This window comes from Electrophorus electricus, chromosome 8, assembly GCF_013358815.1.
Source record: "Electrophorus electricus isolate fEleEle1 chromosome 8, fEleEle1.pri, whole genome shotgun sequence".
In the NCBI taxonomy this organism is placed as follows: Eukaryota; Metazoa; Chordata; class Actinopteri; order Gymnotiformes; family Gymnotidae; genus Electrophorus; species Electrophorus electricus.
In genome coordinates, this window is record NC_049542.1 from 13,019,395 (window position 1) to 13,038,825 (window position 19,431).

General features: G+C 43.2%; 1 protein-coding gene across 2 annotated transcripts; it reads left to right on the forward strand.

Annotated features, from left to right (window-relative positions):
* Nucleotides 1-888: 888 nt before the first annotated feature.
* On the forward strand, nt 889-19,418 carry jazf1a (JAZF zinc finger 1a). Of its 2 annotated transcripts, XM_027014946.2 has the most exons (6): nt 889-1,122; nt 13,666-13,738; nt 14,105-14,301; nt 14,987-15,156; nt 16,685-16,738; nt 17,492-19,418. In XM_027014946.2, exons 1-6 carry the CDS (start codon nt 1,008-1,010, stop codon nt 17,804-17,806), a joined length of 924 nt encoding a protein of 307 aa, XP_026870747.2. In that variant the 5' UTR covers nt 889-1,007; the 3' UTR covers nt 17,807-19,418. The 2 variants fall into 2 exon arrangements, with proteins under 2 accessions (XP_026870747.2, XP_026870748.1); XM_027014947.2 differs by having other exon boundaries at nt 16,685-17,582.
* Nucleotides 19,419-19,431: the final 13 nt, after the last annotated feature.

Genomic DNA, 19,431 nt, shown 5'->3' on the forward strand with positions numbered 1-19,431 from the left:
CATCTCTCACAGGTCAGGGGTTAAAAGGAGCAGTGAGAAAATCATGACCTCGTTGTGCGCATGTTTTCCTCTGAAGGTTTAGGGTTAATGACTGCATCAGCTGTGTAGGCCTTCTCTGGGTGCGTGTTTTGTGAACATCATCTTACCTGGTTTTCACTGAAACACTTTCCTGGGTGTGAGATCTCTGAATGTTGCCTTACTTGGTTTTCACTGTAACACTTTCTGCTGACCCCTTACTCTGTTTCTACTGAAATATTTTTTAAAAATGGATGAAGTTAAAGTAAAGGGCTTTTTTCAATGTTATATGCCAAAACGTTTAATTTAATTAGCTATAAATCAACACATGTCTTATTTAAGAGTTTCACGTATTTTAGACTGACACTTTACAGTTTGGCCTGCTGTTAACTTATGACAACTGTTAGCGGTATCAGCTCTACTCGCTTCGCAGATAAAGAAGCAATACATTATCACGTGCACAAACACAAATGCAATACACGTTTTTAACAAGCCACACACAAGCGAATTTTTCCCCCCCAGATAGTTTGTGAGCTGTATAGGAATATACACACATAGCCTAATTTGTTTAAAGTTTTCTTTAAAACTATATAATGTATCTATGTCTACACCCGAATGTAACCATATGTTTTACATTATATTTTCCTGAAATAGGTTGCAATAGGAATTTTTGATGGACGGAGCTCCGTTGCCGTCAAGGCAGGAATACACAGTGCCAAATTTAATGAGTTCACAACAACCCTTCAAGGAAAATCCGCACAAGCGTTTTCACAGCTCGCGCTGTACAGGTGAACAGACTGTCTGTCTAGCCGTTCCCTCCTCCTCCGTCACGGTCCGCCGCCCCCCATCCCCCTCTCCCGGTAGCCCGCCGCCCATTGCTCCAGCTGCTACCTCCGCCGCTGCTTTTGCTACGAGGTGCCGGCAACTTGCGCTATCCCGGTCAGCACGGCTTCTTTCTTTACCCGTTTGCGAGCTCACCGACGTCGGACACCATGACGGGCGTTGCAGCTGCTTCGTTTTTCTCGAATGCATGCCGGTTCGGCAGCTGCGGACTGCACTTCGAGTCTCTGGCCGAACTCATCGTTCACATCGAGGACAACCACATCGGTGAGTACCGCTAGGTTCGGTTAGCTCTCGCGCTAAGCTAGCTGCACTCGCGCGATAAGGAAGCTACGCGTTCTATTTTGCCCAGGTTGCAAGGTGTGGCGCGAGAAAACTCGCGCAGGAAGGTAGTGCTAGATCTGGTGCTTCATTATATTAAGAAACGGCTTCTGGTTGTCTTGGCTTTCGTTTCAGCCCAGACAGCTCAACGCACTTCTCTGTGGTTGCGTGCAGGAAGACCCAGGCGATACAGCGCCGAGCTCTAGGCCTGGAACCGTAATTAGCGTTCGCTGAGAGCTTTGTTTAGTCTCGCTGTGTGTGTTGGAGATGTCTGTCGCCACTGTGGCACAGAGATCGTGGAACTTGTGTGTTCAATCTCCGGAAGAAAGCGTTTCTTAAGCGACATGTTTATCAAAAGTTGAAGTAATGTTAGTTTAGGTGCTGCTGCAAGAACTATCTAAGCTGCTTACTTTTGGCAAAAGTTAGGTGCACTGAAACAATTGCTACGGTTATGAAGTATTGCAGGATCTTTTTTTTCCGCTACTTTGTATTTTTGATGCAACATTGTTACAGTGCTAGTATGACAGAATTTTGAGATTATGCAGTTTTAAATCAAATAGCGCCCCTAAATTGCGCGGCTTTGATTTTGTGATGCTGTCACAGGGAATGATGTTTAATAATGTAGTCATCACGATTTAATGGTGCGAAAACAAGTGCCCACCTACATTTTTCTAGGTGTTGGACAGAAATCACATTTTTGTGTATATTTTGTGAGAATGTATCTACATGTGTTTTGGACTGTCAAGAAAGCTGTAATATTTCCAAAAGCCTCCTTGAGAGGAATGCCTACTGTTTCCATAGTGACTAGCCATGACCCAAAGGTGACAGTCTTCTGATTAGGTGAATCTCATACACCTGGGTCGAAGTTTGGTTTACAGCATAGCCCTGTACTCTAAATCATACCCTCTGCACAAATGAGAAATAGAAGAAAAGATACCAGACTGCTGTAAAATGTCATCCATGCTGTGGACTATTTTTTTCCTTTGTCACCTCTGACCTCTTCAGTACCACTTTTGACCTCTTCTGTGCTTATTGATTGGACCTTTAGGACCTGAAACCTCCAAACACAATAATAGATCAACAGCACCATGTGTTAGTAGATCAATATCACCAGGCTGGTATTAATAATGATAATAATGGATGAATACCACCACGATGATGTTAATAATGTTAATAATAGATTGGTTCCACCATGGTGATGTTATAGTGCTTTGCAAGGCCAGGACAGAGCAGAGTCCTGTTGTTTCCGGAAACACAGCAGCAATGAGCATTGAAAGTGTGGCAGCCTGTTTAGTTTGCTTCGGCTCTCCACTTACAGTGATGTGTAACAGAACAGGCAAGACTGCAGCTTGTTTAGCAATATATACATATGGCATTGCCTGGAATTCTTAAGTTACAAACCTGACTTCTCTTAGGCTGCACAAATATAGTTGTGAATTTGAACAGGGCACCAGTGACAACCTGTCCTTAACACACACACACACACACACACACACACACACACACACACACACACACACACACACACACACACACACACACGCGCACACACACACACACACACACACACAAAAAAAAAAACAACCAACCAAACAAACACACCCCACCACCAGCACCACACCAGTACATTGTGTTTGTGCTTATGGACTTATTTCAAAGCAGTGCACTGATGATGTCTTTTTACAGCAGGTCATATTGAATCAGAGCTTTATGAAACATGTCATCTCATATTCTGTGCAAGTTGGAACTTTAAACAGAGAGTTTATTGAGCCAGGTACGATTGAGAGGTTTGTAATGAGTTTGGCCTGAGGTCAGGCCCATAACGAAGCTACTAGGTGAGCTGTCTACATATTGGTATTAGAAAAGGGACACACCAAATTGACACTGAAGAAGTAAAACGGGACACACCAAGCTGACACTGAAGAAGTCACGCGGGACACACCAAGCTGACACTGAAGAAGTCACGCGGGACACACCAAGCTGACACTGAAGAAGTCACGCGGGACACACCAAGCTGACACTGAAGAAGTCACGCGGGACACACCAAGCTGACACTGAAGAAGTCACGCGGGACACACCAAGCTGACACTGAAGAAGTCACGCGGGACACAGACACTGAAGAAGCCACGCGGGACACACCAAGCTGAAGAAGCCACGCGGGACACACCAAGCTGACACCGAAGAAGCCACGCGGGACACACCAAGCTGACACCGAAGAAGCCACGGGGGACACACCAAGCTGACACCGAAGACGTCACGCGGGACACACCAAGCTGACACCGAAGACGTCACGCGGGACACACCAAGCTGACACCGAAGACGTCACGCGGGACACACCACGCTGACACCGAAGACGTCACGCGGGACACACCAAGCTGACACCGAAGAAGCCACGCGGGACACACCAAGCTGACACCGAAGAAGCCACGCGGGACACACCAAGCTGACACCGAAGAAGCCACGCGGGACACACCAAGCTGACACCGAAGAAGCCACGCGGGACACACCAAGCTGACACCGAAGACGTCACGCGGGACACACCAAGCTGACACCGAAGAAGTCACGCGGGACACACCAAGCTGACACCGAAGAAGTCAAGCGGGACACACCAAGCTGACACCGAAGAAGTCAAGCGGGACGCACCAAGCTGACACCGAAGAAGTCACGCGGGACACACCAAGCTGACACCGAAGAAGTCACGCGGGACACAGACATTGAAGAAGTCACGCGGGACACAGACACTGAAGAAGTCACGCGGGACACACAATGAAGAAGTCACGCGGGACACAGACACTGAAGAAGTCACGCGGGACACAGACACTGAAGAAGTCACGCGGGACACAGACACTGAAGAAGTCACGCGGGACACAGACACTGAAGAAGTCACGCGGACACAGACACTGAAGAAGTCACGCGGGACACAGACACTGAAGAAGTCACGCGGGACACAGACACTGAAGAAGTCACGCGGGACACAGACACTGAAGAAGTCACGCGGGACACAGACACTGAAGAAGTCACGCGGGACACAGACACTGAAGAAGTCACGCGGGACACACCAAGCTGAAGAAGCCACGCGGGACACACCAAGCTGACACCGAAGACGTCACGCGGGACACACCACGCTGACACCGAAGACGTCACGCGGGACACACCACGCTGACACCGAAGACGTCACGCGGGACACACCAAGCTGACACCGAAGACGTCACGCGGGACACACCACGCTGACACCGAAGACGTCACGCGGGACACACCACGCTGACACCGAAGACGTCACGCGGGACACACAAAACGGACACAATGTGACAATAAACCATCATTCATGTATATCTTGTTGTGAATCAAATTTAGACTGAACAGCCAATCAGAAAACTCCCTCAAAGCCAGCCATCAGTGCTGATTAAACATGTACAATTGGCCAAAAGAGTACAAGTGAAGGTTGGTCCTTTAGACCAGAGAGGTAGAAGTAGAAGCTTAAATCTGCTAAGCCTGGGTTCAGTATAGTGAAGACATAGACAAATGATGCAAAAAGCAAGCTACAAGCCTGCCTGGAGTATCCTGATTGGAATGTGTTTGAATATTCAACAAACAGGTTGGATGTCAGTCAAAAGAAATTGTACACAGAAGTGTACAATTGGAGACTTCAATCAGACTACAGCCCAGACTAAAGCACAGACACCAGCACCTCCTCCCCTAGCTCTGACTTCCACTCAGCCTGCACTGAAGATCTATGAAGGTGATGAAAATGAAGAACTCTTCCAGTGACAGAAGGTCAAGGAAACTCCAGGCCCAGATCGTGCCCTTCTGATGGTCTTAATACAGATCACTGGAGCTGTATGAAGTTCCCTCCTGATTTAAACTCTTCATAATAATACACATCTCCGAAAAAGGAACCGATCAAAGGAATAAATGATTGTAATCCTGACATCTGTAGTCAGGAAATCCTTTGTTAGACTGCTGTTAGCACACCTGAGAGACATCACCATATCCATGTTGGACCCACTGCATTATACATATCATGCCAATAGTTCCGTGGATGATGCAGTAAACATGGGACTTCACCTCATCCTTCAGTACCTCCAGCAACCAAGGAATCCTGTTTTTGGACTTCAACTCAGCATTCAGTTCTATAATTTCAGAATGGGCGGGGAGCAGCTGGGAGCATTCTTGTCTTGCACTTGGCTGATTGGATGGTCGGTGCTGGCACTCTTGAAAGGTGTGCTCCTGTCCCTCTGCACTAATGACTGCACCTCCCACTTCTGAAACCCCAGCAGAGGATGTTCTTCCTGTTCTAGCTAAAGAAGTTCAACCTGGTTCAAGAGCTGCTGATTCAGTTCCACATGGCCATAGTGGAGTCAGTTATCACTACCTCCATCACAGTCTGGTTCAGTTCTACAGAGCAGTCATAGAGCCTATCGAGTAAAAATGTCAAAAGCTTATTATCATTATTGAAATAAATTTTGTTGTGTCCCTGTTTTGAGATTGTTTTATCGCCCAGCGCTACTCTTAACCTGTGTGTGTGTGTATGTGTGTGTGGTAGAACTCGGGCATGAATGTTGTTTACTACACAAATTTATTGTCACAAGTCTATTGTGTACTCTGCACTGTATAGTGTGTACAATATACTGTGTACTGTACACTGTGTACTGTATGACCAAGGACAAATTACTTGTCTGTGCAAACATACGTGGCCAGTAAAGGCAGATCCTGATTCTGACTGTCGGAGCTGAAGCGATTCTGCCTCCTTGTGGAGAGGGGCCTGCTCTCCTTCGCTGGATCATTTGGCTGGCTGTAGTTGTTAAGGAAACACCGTGTCCATGGAGTTGTGCCTTAGAACATGTTTCTCCACATCAGTGAAACTGCATCTGCATTAGAGAGTGTAAATAATGGCACTCATTAAAGGCAATCTTTAAAATGCAGAAGTAATTGGGCTAGTGCATATTGTTTGAAATAATGCTGTCAGGTTAAATGGTTGCTTATAGACCCTTTGCAGTAAATGACTGTCTGAAGTTTGAGAGATCACCAGGACCAGGTTTTGCTGATGCTCTGTGGTGATATTCTGGGTGATGCTCTGTGGTGATGGTCTGTGGTGATGCACTCTGGTGGTGCTCTGTGTGACCTTTTTCAGCTCTTGCTTGTTTGTTTGTTAATTTGTTTACATCTTCAGTCATTTCTGCAGGAAGCATGTTACTGATTGGTCATTGTGATTCAGGTCAACAACATTCCACATTTTGCTCTAAAGTCCATAGTTGCCATAGCAGTATGGCTCAGCTGGGAGTCTTACAGCCATGAGCTGAGCTTGGAGGAGTCTGGCTGGATGGGAGACGGTCATGTGCTTCTGGACACTCCACCACTCATATTCAGCAGTGCTGACAGTAAAGACCAGTGAGTCAGATCTGCTGTCTGCCAGGGCTGCTCAGGTCTCTGTGTCTCACAGCTCAGTGGATTGTATTCAGATCATGAGCACCAAGCTTTCTTTTTTCCTCATGCTTTTCAGTCTTGTCCAATATTGTATCCCAGGACTTTACACAATTTTACAGGACTTTACAGGACTCTATGCACCTGGCCTGGACACCTCTGCACTGCTGGACAACCAATAGCTAACCAGCCAGAGTTCAATGGGCATTGTGTGTGTGTGTGTGTGTGTGTGTGTGTGTGTGTGTGTGTGTGTGTGTGTGTGTGTGTATTTGTCTGACTCTCTAACTCTTACTATATGTCTGCCTCTTTGTTGGTGTAAGTGGAGAGGAACACTGTGTGATGTCATGCTCTCTTCCTGTGTTTTACTGTCTGCTTGTCTTTGTCCTGCTTACGTGTGTGGGCACTTGCAGGTGTTTGTTGGAGAATGAGCGGTCCAGACATGTCCAGACATGTTCAGACATAAATAGGGCTGCTTGCTCCATGTCCAGGCAATAGCAGCATGCTGGTAGCAGACTGACCTCATAATAAGAACAGACGAGCGTGTCAACATGGCGATGTTTGACGTGATGTATTCAGATGGGCATTGTTCTAGCGCACACGTCCCATTGCCTGCACTGCCTGACAACCACCACAGTGGCGTCATACCCCGATGGCTATGGTTTCACTCCTCCTGAGCAGGGTCGGTGAGGGCTGAGACCATGGCTGTTTCTGTGCTAGTCCCTGCTGTAACACACATGCAGGACAATGGCGATTTACGGCAGGTGTATTGGACACACAAGAGGATGGAGACCACTGAGACTGGTAATGAAGGTTAAATCGACAACAGCAACATCACATATTTCCAGAATATCCTGGGCAGCCAGATTACATCAGTTGTGCATTTAATAACTAAAATGTCTTAAGATGACCATAGTGTTGTGGAATAGCATTATCACAATATTTTTGTCATTGACTTTTGGTAATACTAATAAAACCTTACCATTAGGTTGGTAGTACCTAAAGTGTTGAAATTAACACTGTTATTCACACTGAATGCACTAACCTAGTATCATATTAACTGAACTTTTCAAAACCAGTAAAAGCGTATCATTTTAATTTTCCTATATGTTGTAATTTCATAGGGAGACCACCAGAGGTCAGGCTTGCCTAAAAATATGGTTTAGGCTTGTAAACCCGCAGCCAGTTTTGAACAAGTTATGCAAGAGAAAACGGCAGAATATGCGTTGCAGTAATATGGCAGATACTTTCATATATAATTTCATATAAAATTAGCCCTTTTTAAAAATGTAAGATGATAGAATATATATAGTGTACATACAGAATTCAACATATTTCACATACTAAACCTGTCTATAATTTCAGATGGTTTTTTTTAATGTTTTTGAAGTATTATATTGTTAGGGATGTTTGTGAGTGTGTGGTTGTGTGCTTGTGTGTGTTTGAGAGAGAGTGAAACTCAGTGAAATATATTAAATTGCTTAAATTACTTTTCAACTCTTTTTTGAGCCAGTTAGTAAGATCCAGTAGAAAATCCCTTATGTCTGTCTTAACAGACCCACCCTGTGTTGGTGTTGAATGTGTGTGAGTATGCACACACTTGTCCACAAGCTTGTCTGTGTGTGTGTGTGTGTGTGTGTGTGTGTGTGTGTGTGTGTGTGTGTGATTGTTTATCTCTTGGTGCTACTGCTTTCTAAATGTGTGTTTTTGTAATCTGCAAATGTGTGCCTGCATGTGTGCAGAATGTATGCATGTGTGTGTGCATGTTTGTATACATGTATGCATGCGCATGTATGAATGCATATGTGCCTGCACATATGTGTGCATTTATGTGTGCATGTGTGCAAGTGTATGTTTGTGCCACTGTATACTTCTAAGCTCTGGAAAATCTAATGACAGCCTGGTTTAGAGTCCCCCCCCCTTCCCCCTTTCCCCTCCATCCGGAGACCTGCTGATCTGAAACGTATTTAAACACTCACCTGCTTTTTAATTAGCTGTCTGGAGAACAAGCTGGGCATTCCTGTGTCCCCATGCCATACCAGACACACACACACACACACACACACAAAACACGCGCACACACACACACAAAACACGCACACACATACACATGAGCACATACACACAAACATGAATATGCACATACACACATGAGCTCACATACACACACAAACACACATATGCAAAAATACATATGAATGTACACGAGAACAGGATGCCTGTACACAAGCTCTGAAAATCAGGAACAAATTTGTCATTTTGCCATGTTATATCATTCTGCACCACAAGGGGGAATGTTTGTTCTTTGGTTGTTTGTAGGGAGCCAAGAAATACTTTACTGTCCAGCCACAGTTACATGTCAGTCTTTTACACTCAGTCTGTATGACTAAGATGGAAGTCCTCTAAATGCAACTGATCTCAAATCAGCCTTAAACTCTCAACAGCAGTATCATGCTCAGTGAAGTTTGATAGGATGTAAAATTAAAGACAGGGTCTGAATATAGAGCATGTTTATGAGCAAGGCTGCTTCAGTAACACTGGAGTGTTACTAGACTTACACAGATGGATCGCAGGACTTTAATATGGTTCATACCATCACAGGACAGTGCTTAAGAACAAGAAACCTGTGTGTTCCCCGCAGTAAGTGTAGCAGGACAGTCTGCTTGTGATTTGTTAATGATTTTGGTTACATTTGATTAAAGAGATTATCAGTATAATCTTGTGAGTGTGTATGTTTGTGTATGTTGAGCTGACTCTGTGCGCATGCGCGCGCGCGTGTGTGTGTGTGTGTGTGTGTGTGTGTGTGTGTGTGTGTTTGGTGCTGACTATGTGCCTCTCTTTGGCAAGTGAATGGAAATCATAAAATGTGGGAAACATTAACTGCCCCCTACACTGCTCTGCACCTGGTACATGTAATTACACCTTGAGATCAATGTGTACACACACATATCCGTTCATACACATACACAAACACACGTGTGTGTGTATATAGTTATGTACTGCATAAATGTCATGTGGTTGCTCCTAAATAATGTATAAAAGCATCATTCTACCCTGTGAAAACTAAATTTTAATGGCAGCAGTTCATGTGAGGAGCGGGCTTTTGTGAAGTTTATTTATTGCCATCATGCGCTCCACATGGGTGGACTCAATAATTCTCCATATTGGTACTATGACACACTGTATAGAGCTTCCAAAATTGAGCAGAACATTTAATTTGCATTTGCTAAAACATTGTGAACTATTTCAGTTTGGGAATAAGTAATTAAATATGATTTTTTGTTGTTTGGTATTCTTTGTTTTTTTACATCAACAATTTGCCAATATTTAATATTCGGAATTTGCACAATATACATCTTGAAACTTTTTTTATACTTCTGCAGGTTCCTGTCCATCACTTAAACGTGATGAAGGTTAAGGATGAAGGGGCTCTTCTGATAGGTTGCATATACAGAAATCTATCCACAATTCAGCAGTGCTCACTGGTTATTTGTTCAGTGCTCACTGGTTATTTGTGCAGTGCTCACTGGTTATTTGTGCAGTGCTCACTGGTTATTTGTTCAGTGCTCACTGGTTATTTGTGCAGTGCTCACTGGTTATTTGTGCAGTGCTCACTGGTTATTTGAGCAGTGCTCACTGGTTATTTGAGCAGTGCCTACTGGTTATTTGAGCAGTGCCTGCTGGTTATTTTTGTACATCCTTTAATGATTGAAATAAAAAATGGGCTAATATACACATGTATCATTTGAAATTATTTTAGTCACTTTAAATTACATAAATATTCATATTTCATTTAGGTTTCATTTACTCTGGTAGATGTCACATGTGATAAAGTATTTAGAGGACAATATATAGGAGAGATATATAGGAGAGTATTTAAACTTGCTATGATTTACACTATACCATGATTAACCTATTCCTTCAGACAAGCGTATGCCAAGAGGATGACTTTGATTCAGAAGTCTTTGCTTCAGGTTTTCAGGCACTCTATGGAACTGGTTATTGCATACTATAGATGCAGGTTGTGTATGACTTTGTTTCATACTTCTTCAGACTTATTTGTACTTATGATTCATTTTTTCTTTCACCCAGAAGCTGATCAGATACACCCAACCCACTCTCCTCCAGCCTCTCTGACAAGAAATTAAAGTGTTCTAATGAAACCATGAAGACCTCCTAAGTAGAACCACCTAAAACATAGACGTGTGTGTGTGTGTGTGTGTGTGTGTGTGTGTGTGTGTGTGTGTGTGTGTGTGTGTGTGAATGCACATACTTGACTGTTAGAATTACAAGGTGAGAAGATCTTAATTGTTGCAATATGAGGTCAGAGGAGTGTTTGGAGACTTAAGGGACATTAGAATATTCCAGAACACGCCAGAATCTTTCCACGATGTTTAGGTTGTTCCTTTGTGGTCATTAATCTGCTCTTATTTTTATTGCAAACTATACATTAACTATAACTATACATTCCACATTGTGGAATTGTTGTGTCAGTGTTTCTGCACACATTATTTGTATCTGGAGCCTGTACCTACAGCACATGTGCATGGTCGTGTACAGTTCCACAGAAACATGATTATAAAACACACCACGGATAAACTGGAACTGATGTTAATTGATAATATGGAATTCTTACGTTTATTTGTACTCAACAAAACTCCCTCTTAATAATTTTAATGAATACTCCAGTGTTAATACTCCAGTGTTAATGCTCCAGTTTTAATACTTGCATGTTGATATTCCAGTGTTAATGCTCCAGTGTTAATATTCCAGTGTAAGTGCCCCAGTGTTGGTAATCCAGTGTTGATGTGCCAGTGTTAATGCCCCAATGTTAATGCCCCAGTTTGAATATTCCAGTGAAATGCCCCAGTTATTATACCCCAGTGATGATGCTCCAGTGTTGAAATTCCGGTGTCAATGCCCCAGTGCTAATGCCACAATGGTATTGTCCCAGTGTTAATACTCCAGTGTTAAACCTACAAAAACTTTTGTTTGTTTGTCTGTCTGTCTGTCTGTCTGTCTGTCTGTCTGTCTGTCTGTCTGTCTGTCTGTCTGTCTGTCTATCTATCTATATCTATCTATTTATTCAATATTCGGAGTAGTTTAAAATGAGTTAATGTTTTTTTGTTACATTCTTGGTTATAGAGTTAGATACAAACATTCTGATCTGTGGATGTCTGCTGGTTTTAGTCTGCTCATTTTTGGACCCCAAGTGTAACTCTACCACTGTGCATTTGACAAAAATGTGTCTAGAGGCACTGACACAACAATTCCAAAATGTCCAGGATAAATAATAAGCAGAGTCATAGGATATGTAAAGTTATGCATAACATTTGCTGCAGGCAGTACAGCAGTGAACACAGTGGAAAGATTGTAACTGCATTGAGTAATACCTCTACTGAACATATGGGATTTATTATCCACGCACAGTCTGACACATAGAGACACACGTATATGTTCACACTGCAAAACAACCAGGCAGGGAACGGTTATAAGTTCAGGCATGGAGCCGTAGTGCACCGCTGTTTGTTGCTCTGTGTGGCCTCTGTGAAACGGCCCCATGCTTTAGCAGACACATCCTCCTCACATGCTGTGTGGTTTCCATGCTTAACCAAGAGCAGCAACTGTTCTCTTTCTCTCTCTCTCTGTCTCACTCACACACACACACACACACACACACACACACACACACACACACACACACACACATATACATGTACGTACGTACGTGTGCACTATATTTTCAACATAAATACAAAGTGAATGGCGTGTTTGTTTGTGCTCCATGGGAATTGCATCCATGACCTTGGTGTTACTAGCAGCACTAACAGCTCTGCCAAATTAACTTCAGGAACACACACAAATGCATGAATGCACATGCCTGCTTCCGTACACACACACATACATATATTTAGTCTATGTATGTTATTTTATTAACTAAATGTTATGTGGTTGCTCGTAAATAATACAAGCATCATTCTACCCTGTAAATATAACTAATTAATTTAATTACAGAATATTAAGTTAAATTACAGAATGAAAAACGTTGTGGACTATTTATAATTCATTAAATACTAAAATTATTTTTCTTGTTATTTGGGTGTTATTTGTTTTTTACATCAACAGTTTGCCAATATTTAATATTTGGAATTTGCACAACATGCATCTTGAAACTTCTTTATACTTCTCCAGGTTCCTGTCCATCACTTAAACGTGGGTGAAGGGGCTCTTCTGATAGGTTGCATATACAGAAACCTCTCCACAATTCAGCAGTGCTCACTGGTTATTTGGTCAGTGCTTACTGGTTATTTGTTCAGTGCGCACTGGTTATTTATGTAGGACTCAATGGTTATTTGGTCAATGCACACTGGTTATTTGAGCAGTGCACACTGGTTATTTGAGAAGTGTCCATTGGTCTCACACACACACACACACACACACACACACACACACACACACACACAGAGACAGATGTGATGCCACTGGTGTACTGGTGTGTGAGCAGAGGAGCATGTAGATATGTATTCCAGTGATGAGCTTCCACAGGACATCACATGGGGGCACAACTTTAGAAAGAGAAACATACACACACACACACACACACACACACACACACACACACATACACAACCCCATGCAACCCCCAACACATACACATGTGCATGCACAACCCCCCCACCCCACCCCCCCTGCCGCAAGCAGGCACACACTCACACACACATGCTTGGTTTAGAAGCTTTTGAAGTTCTGCTGCCTGCTGTGCCTCAGGCAGTGGAAGCTGCCTGCTGTCTCAAGTAAGTGTGTATGCATGCATGTGTGTGCGTGTGTGCACGTGCGTTTGTGCACGTGCGTGTACTTGTGTGCATGTGCACGCATGCGTATGTGTGTGTGTGTGTTAGGGGGTACAATTCTGTGACTAAGCATAAATGCTCTTTAAGCAGATTTTTGTGTTTAAAGAGACTGCACGTTTTTGTACATGCTGTCCAGTTCATGAGTGAAATGGCCATCTCACCCTCTGCACTACATTCCTATTTTTGTCCTTCTTCCTCGTTTCCTCTTCTTTGCTACTAGACACAGACCCCAGAGTGCTGGAGAAACAGGAGCTGCAGCAACCCACTTATGTTGCCCTGAGCTACATAAACCGGTGAGTAAGTGTGTGTGTTTGTGTATGTGTGTATTTAAGGTTGCAAATTCCAACAGTATTTTTTAAAACATGGTGTTTGTACACTTTTAAAGATGCATTGAGCTCAAATTCTAATGTAGCTAATGTTGTAACTAGTGCTGTACGAAACTTCTAATGTTGTTAATGTAACTAATGCTGTAGTCAGTGATGTAACAAGATTCTAATTTAACTAATGTCGTAACTAAATGCTTGACCAATTCTTATGTAACTAGTGTTTCACTTCTGGGGCTTAGGAAATGTGGTCACACTGGGCATCACATTAGTAATGACTAAACATGTGGAGCTTTCTCATGTCTCATACTTTGTGTGTTGTGTGTGTGTGTGTAGATTCATGACAGAAGCAGCACGCAGAGAACAGGAGAATCAGAAGAAGAAGGTTCAGCCCAAACTTGCATTGTCAGCCACTGGAGGTGTGTCCCGTAGCAACACTTCTACGCCCCCTCGTCATAGCAATGGCAGCCTGACTCCACCTGTGACCCCACCCATTACCCCTTCATCCTCCTTCCGCAGCAGTACACCCACAGGTAACAGGACACTCCTGACAGATTTCATAGTCTTAAAGGCAGTTTAGTCTAATTATTTAATAAGCCTAAATGTTTAGTTTTTTACATTTTAATAGTAAAAGTGTGTGTGTGTGTGTGTGTGTGTGTGTGTGTGTGTGTGTGTGTATTTCTGGTACCTGTTTGTGTCATCTTTGCACCTCCTGGAGCTGGTCACCTTCCAGTGTGTGTGTGTGAGCCTCATATAAATATACCAGCAGTTTCACTGGACCAAATACTGACTTTTGTCAGTCACTAAAAAATAAAACCTTCCCAAAAACACATTAGGTTTCTTATTTTTTCACATTCTACATCCAGACTCAGAACTGGAATGGGAAATTCTAGAGTCAGTACTTTGCTAAAATGATACAGGCTAGACATGCTAATGTGCTGGTATAGTTTTATTCTGTTTGGTAAGTAAAAGCTAGTTTTGGAGGTTTTTAAAATCAGTTGTTTCACAAGGAGTGAAATACGCGGGCAACCTTTAAAAATGTGATCTGTTGGCAGTACAGAAAAGGGAAGTCTTAACACTGTAAAGGAATCATAGACACAGGGTAAAAAGTCCTTAGAACAGAACATGTAAAGGCCACATAGATGAAAGTGCTGTTTTAATGTGGCCTTTACTGTGAGTTGCTGTGATGAGTGATGTTAGCGGTGTCTCCGCCCCCAGGCAGCGAGTGTGATGATGAGGAGGTGGAGTACGAGGACTCAGACAGTGATGAGTCATGGACCACAGAGAGCGCCATAAGCTCAGAGTCCATCCTCAGCTCTATGAGTATGAATGGCGGCGAGGAGAAGCCCTTCGCATGCCCTGTACCCGGCTGCAAGAAGAGATACAAGGTAGAAGCACACCCACAGACGTTACCTTAACTCTTACCCTAACCCATGGCCATTACCCTAACCCTTACCCTAACCCATGGCCATTACCCTAACCCTTACCCTAACCCATGGCCATTACCCTAACCCTTACGCTAACCCATGGCCATTACCCTAACCCTTACCCTAACCCATGGCCATTACCCTAACCCTTACCCTAACCCATGGCCATTACCCTAACCCTTACCCTAACCCATGGCCATTACCCTAACCCTTACCCTAACCCATGGCCATTACCCTAACCCTTACCCTAACCCATGGCCATTACCCTAACCCTTACGCTAACCCATGGCCATTACCCTAACCCTTACCCTAACCCATGGCCATTACCCTAACCCTTACGCTAACCCATGGCCATTACCCTAACCCTTACCCTAACCCATGGCCATTACCCTAACCCTTACCCTAACCCATGGCCATTACCTTAACCCTTACCCTAACCCATGGTCATTACCCTAACTCATGGTCATTACCCTAACCCTTACGCTAACCCATGGCCATTACCCTAACCCTTACCCTAACCCATGGCCATTACCCTAACCCTTACGCTAACCCATGGCCATTACCCTAACCCTTACCCTAACCCATGGCCATTACCCTAACCCTTACACTAACCCATGGTCATTACCCTAACCCTTACCCTAACCCATGGCCATTACCCTAACCCTTACCCTAACCCATGGCCATTACCCTAACCCTTACCCTAACCCATGGCCATTACCCTAACCCTTACGCTAACCCATGGCCATTACCCTAACCCTTATCCTAACCCATGGCCATTACCCTAACCCTTACCCTAACCCATGGCCATTACCTTAACCCTTACCCTAACCCATGGTCATTACCCTAACCCTTACCCTAACCCATGGTCATTACCCTAACCCATGGTCATTACCCTAACCCTTACCCTAACCCATGGTCATTACCCTAACCCTTACGCTAACCCATGGCCATTACCTTAACCCTTACCCTAACCCATGGCCATTACCCTAACCCTTACGCTAACCCATGGCCATTACCCTAACCCTTATCCTAACCCATGGCCATTACCCTAACCCTTACCCTAACCCATGGCCATTACCTTAACCCTTACCCTAACCCATGGTCATTACCCTAACCCTTACCCTAACCCATGGTCATTACCCTAACCCTTACCCTAACCCATGGTCATTACCCTAACCCTTACCCTAACCCATGGTCATTACCCTAACCCATGGTCATTACCCTAACCCTTACCCTAACCCATGGTCATTACCCTAACCCTTACGCTAACCCATGGCCATTACCCTAACCCTTACCCTATCCCATGGCCTAACCTTTAACCTAAACCATGGTCATTACCCTAACCCTCCTACTCATTACCATCACTGTGGACACAAAGCCATAGAGCCTGTGGTCATTATTAACTTATGACATTGCTTTTCATTAGAATGTACACAAGCATTGCTCTTTTCAACATTTTGTGTTCTCTTTGTCTCCGTTTTTGTTGAAGAATGTGAATGGTATAAAGTATCATGCCAAGAATGGACACAGGACTCAAATTCGAGTGAGGAAGCCCTTCAAATGTCGCTGTGGGAAAAGCTACAAAACCTCTCAAGGCCTTAGACACCACACCATCAACTTCCACTCTCCACTGTGATACTCACACCCACACATACACACACAACCATCAACTTCCACTCTCCACACTGATAAACACACACAGATCATCAGCTTCCACTCTTCACTGTGATAATCACATACAAACGCACACACATGCGCACACAGACACACACATGACTTTACAAAAAACAAATATTAATCCTGATTCTTTTTCTTTATAGCATTATTACTATTTTATGGTCAGTGTTTGTAAGTATATTTTTTGCACAAGCCATTTGTATCATTCCTCTTTATTCTAGAATTTAGTTCTAGTAAGAATGGAGGAAAAGACACCATGACTCAGAATTGCTTTTTATGGCTATTTTTTGTATGTGTTTTATTTCATGACATAAAATGCAGTAGATTTGCTCAGAAAAGACAAAAGATGCAAAAAAACCTTATTCTTAAGTTCCTATTTTTATTTACTTCCAGTAAAGCACAGCTGAGTATAAATACATATATGTACATAATATCTATAAAGAAGCATTTAGCATATATTAGTAGCTATTATTATCAAGACTTTGTATCATTTTATTTACACTATATATTTTAACACATAAAATATTTTATTTCTATAGATATATATTACACAATTTTATGTATATTTTTTATTCTTCATGTTTTTTTTTCATCAATTGATTTTACTCCTTGTTTGTAGAGTTTGAATGGGAAAAGCCTTAATCTCAGGTCACAGTACTGCCATGGTCATTTTCACACAAAAAAAAAAAGACAAAAGGAGAAGGACTGCAGCGCTGCACCCTCCGTTTCGCTCCCTGAACATGGTACGAGAACAGTTGCCACACGCTGTGGAATGGGAAAGGAGACGAGGAGAGGCGAGGAAGTCCAGACACCACATGCTTGTGTTTTGATTTCCTCTCTTGTTAACCTGCCATTGCCAATAGCTTCACAGTGCCGAAGTAGCTCCCCTTCCCTGCTCTCCCAGTGGAGTGGGAAAGAAGTGAATGAGCAATGAGTGTCTAGAGGAAGCAGATTTGTGCAGACCCAACGCTGGTGTGCATGCTCTGCACTACTGTATTGAAAGTGTGGAAAAATGTAAGCGTGAGTGTGTGCAAGCGTGCACTTGCATGTTTTAAGCCTTCTGCGATGGTCGTCCGTTCGGATCTGTGGAACGGTTTTTGTTTGCGTGAATATCTGTTGCCCTGCTTGCGCCATGGATTCCAGCTCCCCAGCATGGATTGCCCTCATGGCCCTTCCGCAGTGTCTGCACTAGCAGCCTTACTGTAACAATGATACTAGCTGTCTGAAGTATTATTGCAATGTCACGTTACTCTTGTGTCTTTAGTGTTCCAGTCAGCAGTGTCATAGATGCAGTCTGCTGGCAGTAGGGTCTGAGCATCCTTTCTGTAGTGTTCAGTATCCACTGTCATGCTGGTGCCCGGTTTAATATTTCTTGTGCAGTATGTTTTTGTGCTCAGCCAAAATGTTTGGCTCTTCTGCCTAAAGGAGAAAGAGCTAAAAGAAAAAGCATGTATCCCATTCTGTTAATTATTTTATACTTTTTGCTATTGTAAATCTGGGGGGTGGGGAGTTGGGACAATTGAAAAGCTAACATGGAGAGCCAGATCTTTCATGCTTAGAGCAGACCCTGTTTTAATTACCAATTACAAGTCTGGTGTTCAGGACCAATATGGGCCATCACAGGCACTGCTAGAACCCAAGGCACAGTGAGCAATATCATGGCATGGTTCGCCCACTGGAGTAGTCTTCTGACAACTTACCATTGGTGTGTTAAAGGACTCTCCATGAGGTGGCACCAGTCTGTAAAATGGCCTTGTCCTGCTGCTATTTGCTGGTTAATTTCTATACTACGTGTGATTGGTACACAGTGATTATTTTCAGTTGCGATAAGCTACTTGCTTGTAAGTGCATCCAGTCCTTAAGCAGTATTTGACGTTTAGTATTTTTGGTGCTGTGAAATCTGGAAACATGTATGGACCATATATTAAATGTTTCCTGATGTCCCATCTGTCACATGAGATGTTACCATAAAGCTTGAAGGCATTAAGAAGGAACTGGTGGTGTCAAGATGCCAAAAACATGTCCGAAAACATGTCTATTAACACCCACACGCAGGTGTGCATGCACACATTTGTCTCACCCTATTGTGTATGTATGTGTGTAGAGTAGAAAGTGCCAGTTTAAGTGCTTAGGTAGATGCATAGATCCACTGTCACTTTTCTCTGTATTTGGACCGCACTTTAGAAAGTGATTTGGTCCTGGCTCATAACCACACACACACATTTCAGTTGTCAGATAATACAGGTGTAGAAGATAGGATCCATATGACTTACAGTAAATTTGTACATTTGGACGTAATGTGACTGACATGAATTTGTTATTAAGTGGGAGAAGGTGTGATGCAGTATAGTGAATGTATTGTACTGTCTTTGTAATGTGGTTTTAAAATTATATTTTCATACTACGTTTTGTGGAACACTGTGTAGCAAAAGCTATTTGTAAGTGTGACAAAATTTGTATCAAGTGTGCATATGTGAATGTAAGTATGAGAACTTTCTCTCTAAAGCTGCTTAGGACATTCTGAAAAAAATAAATGGATGAACGGAGCACTGTGTTACT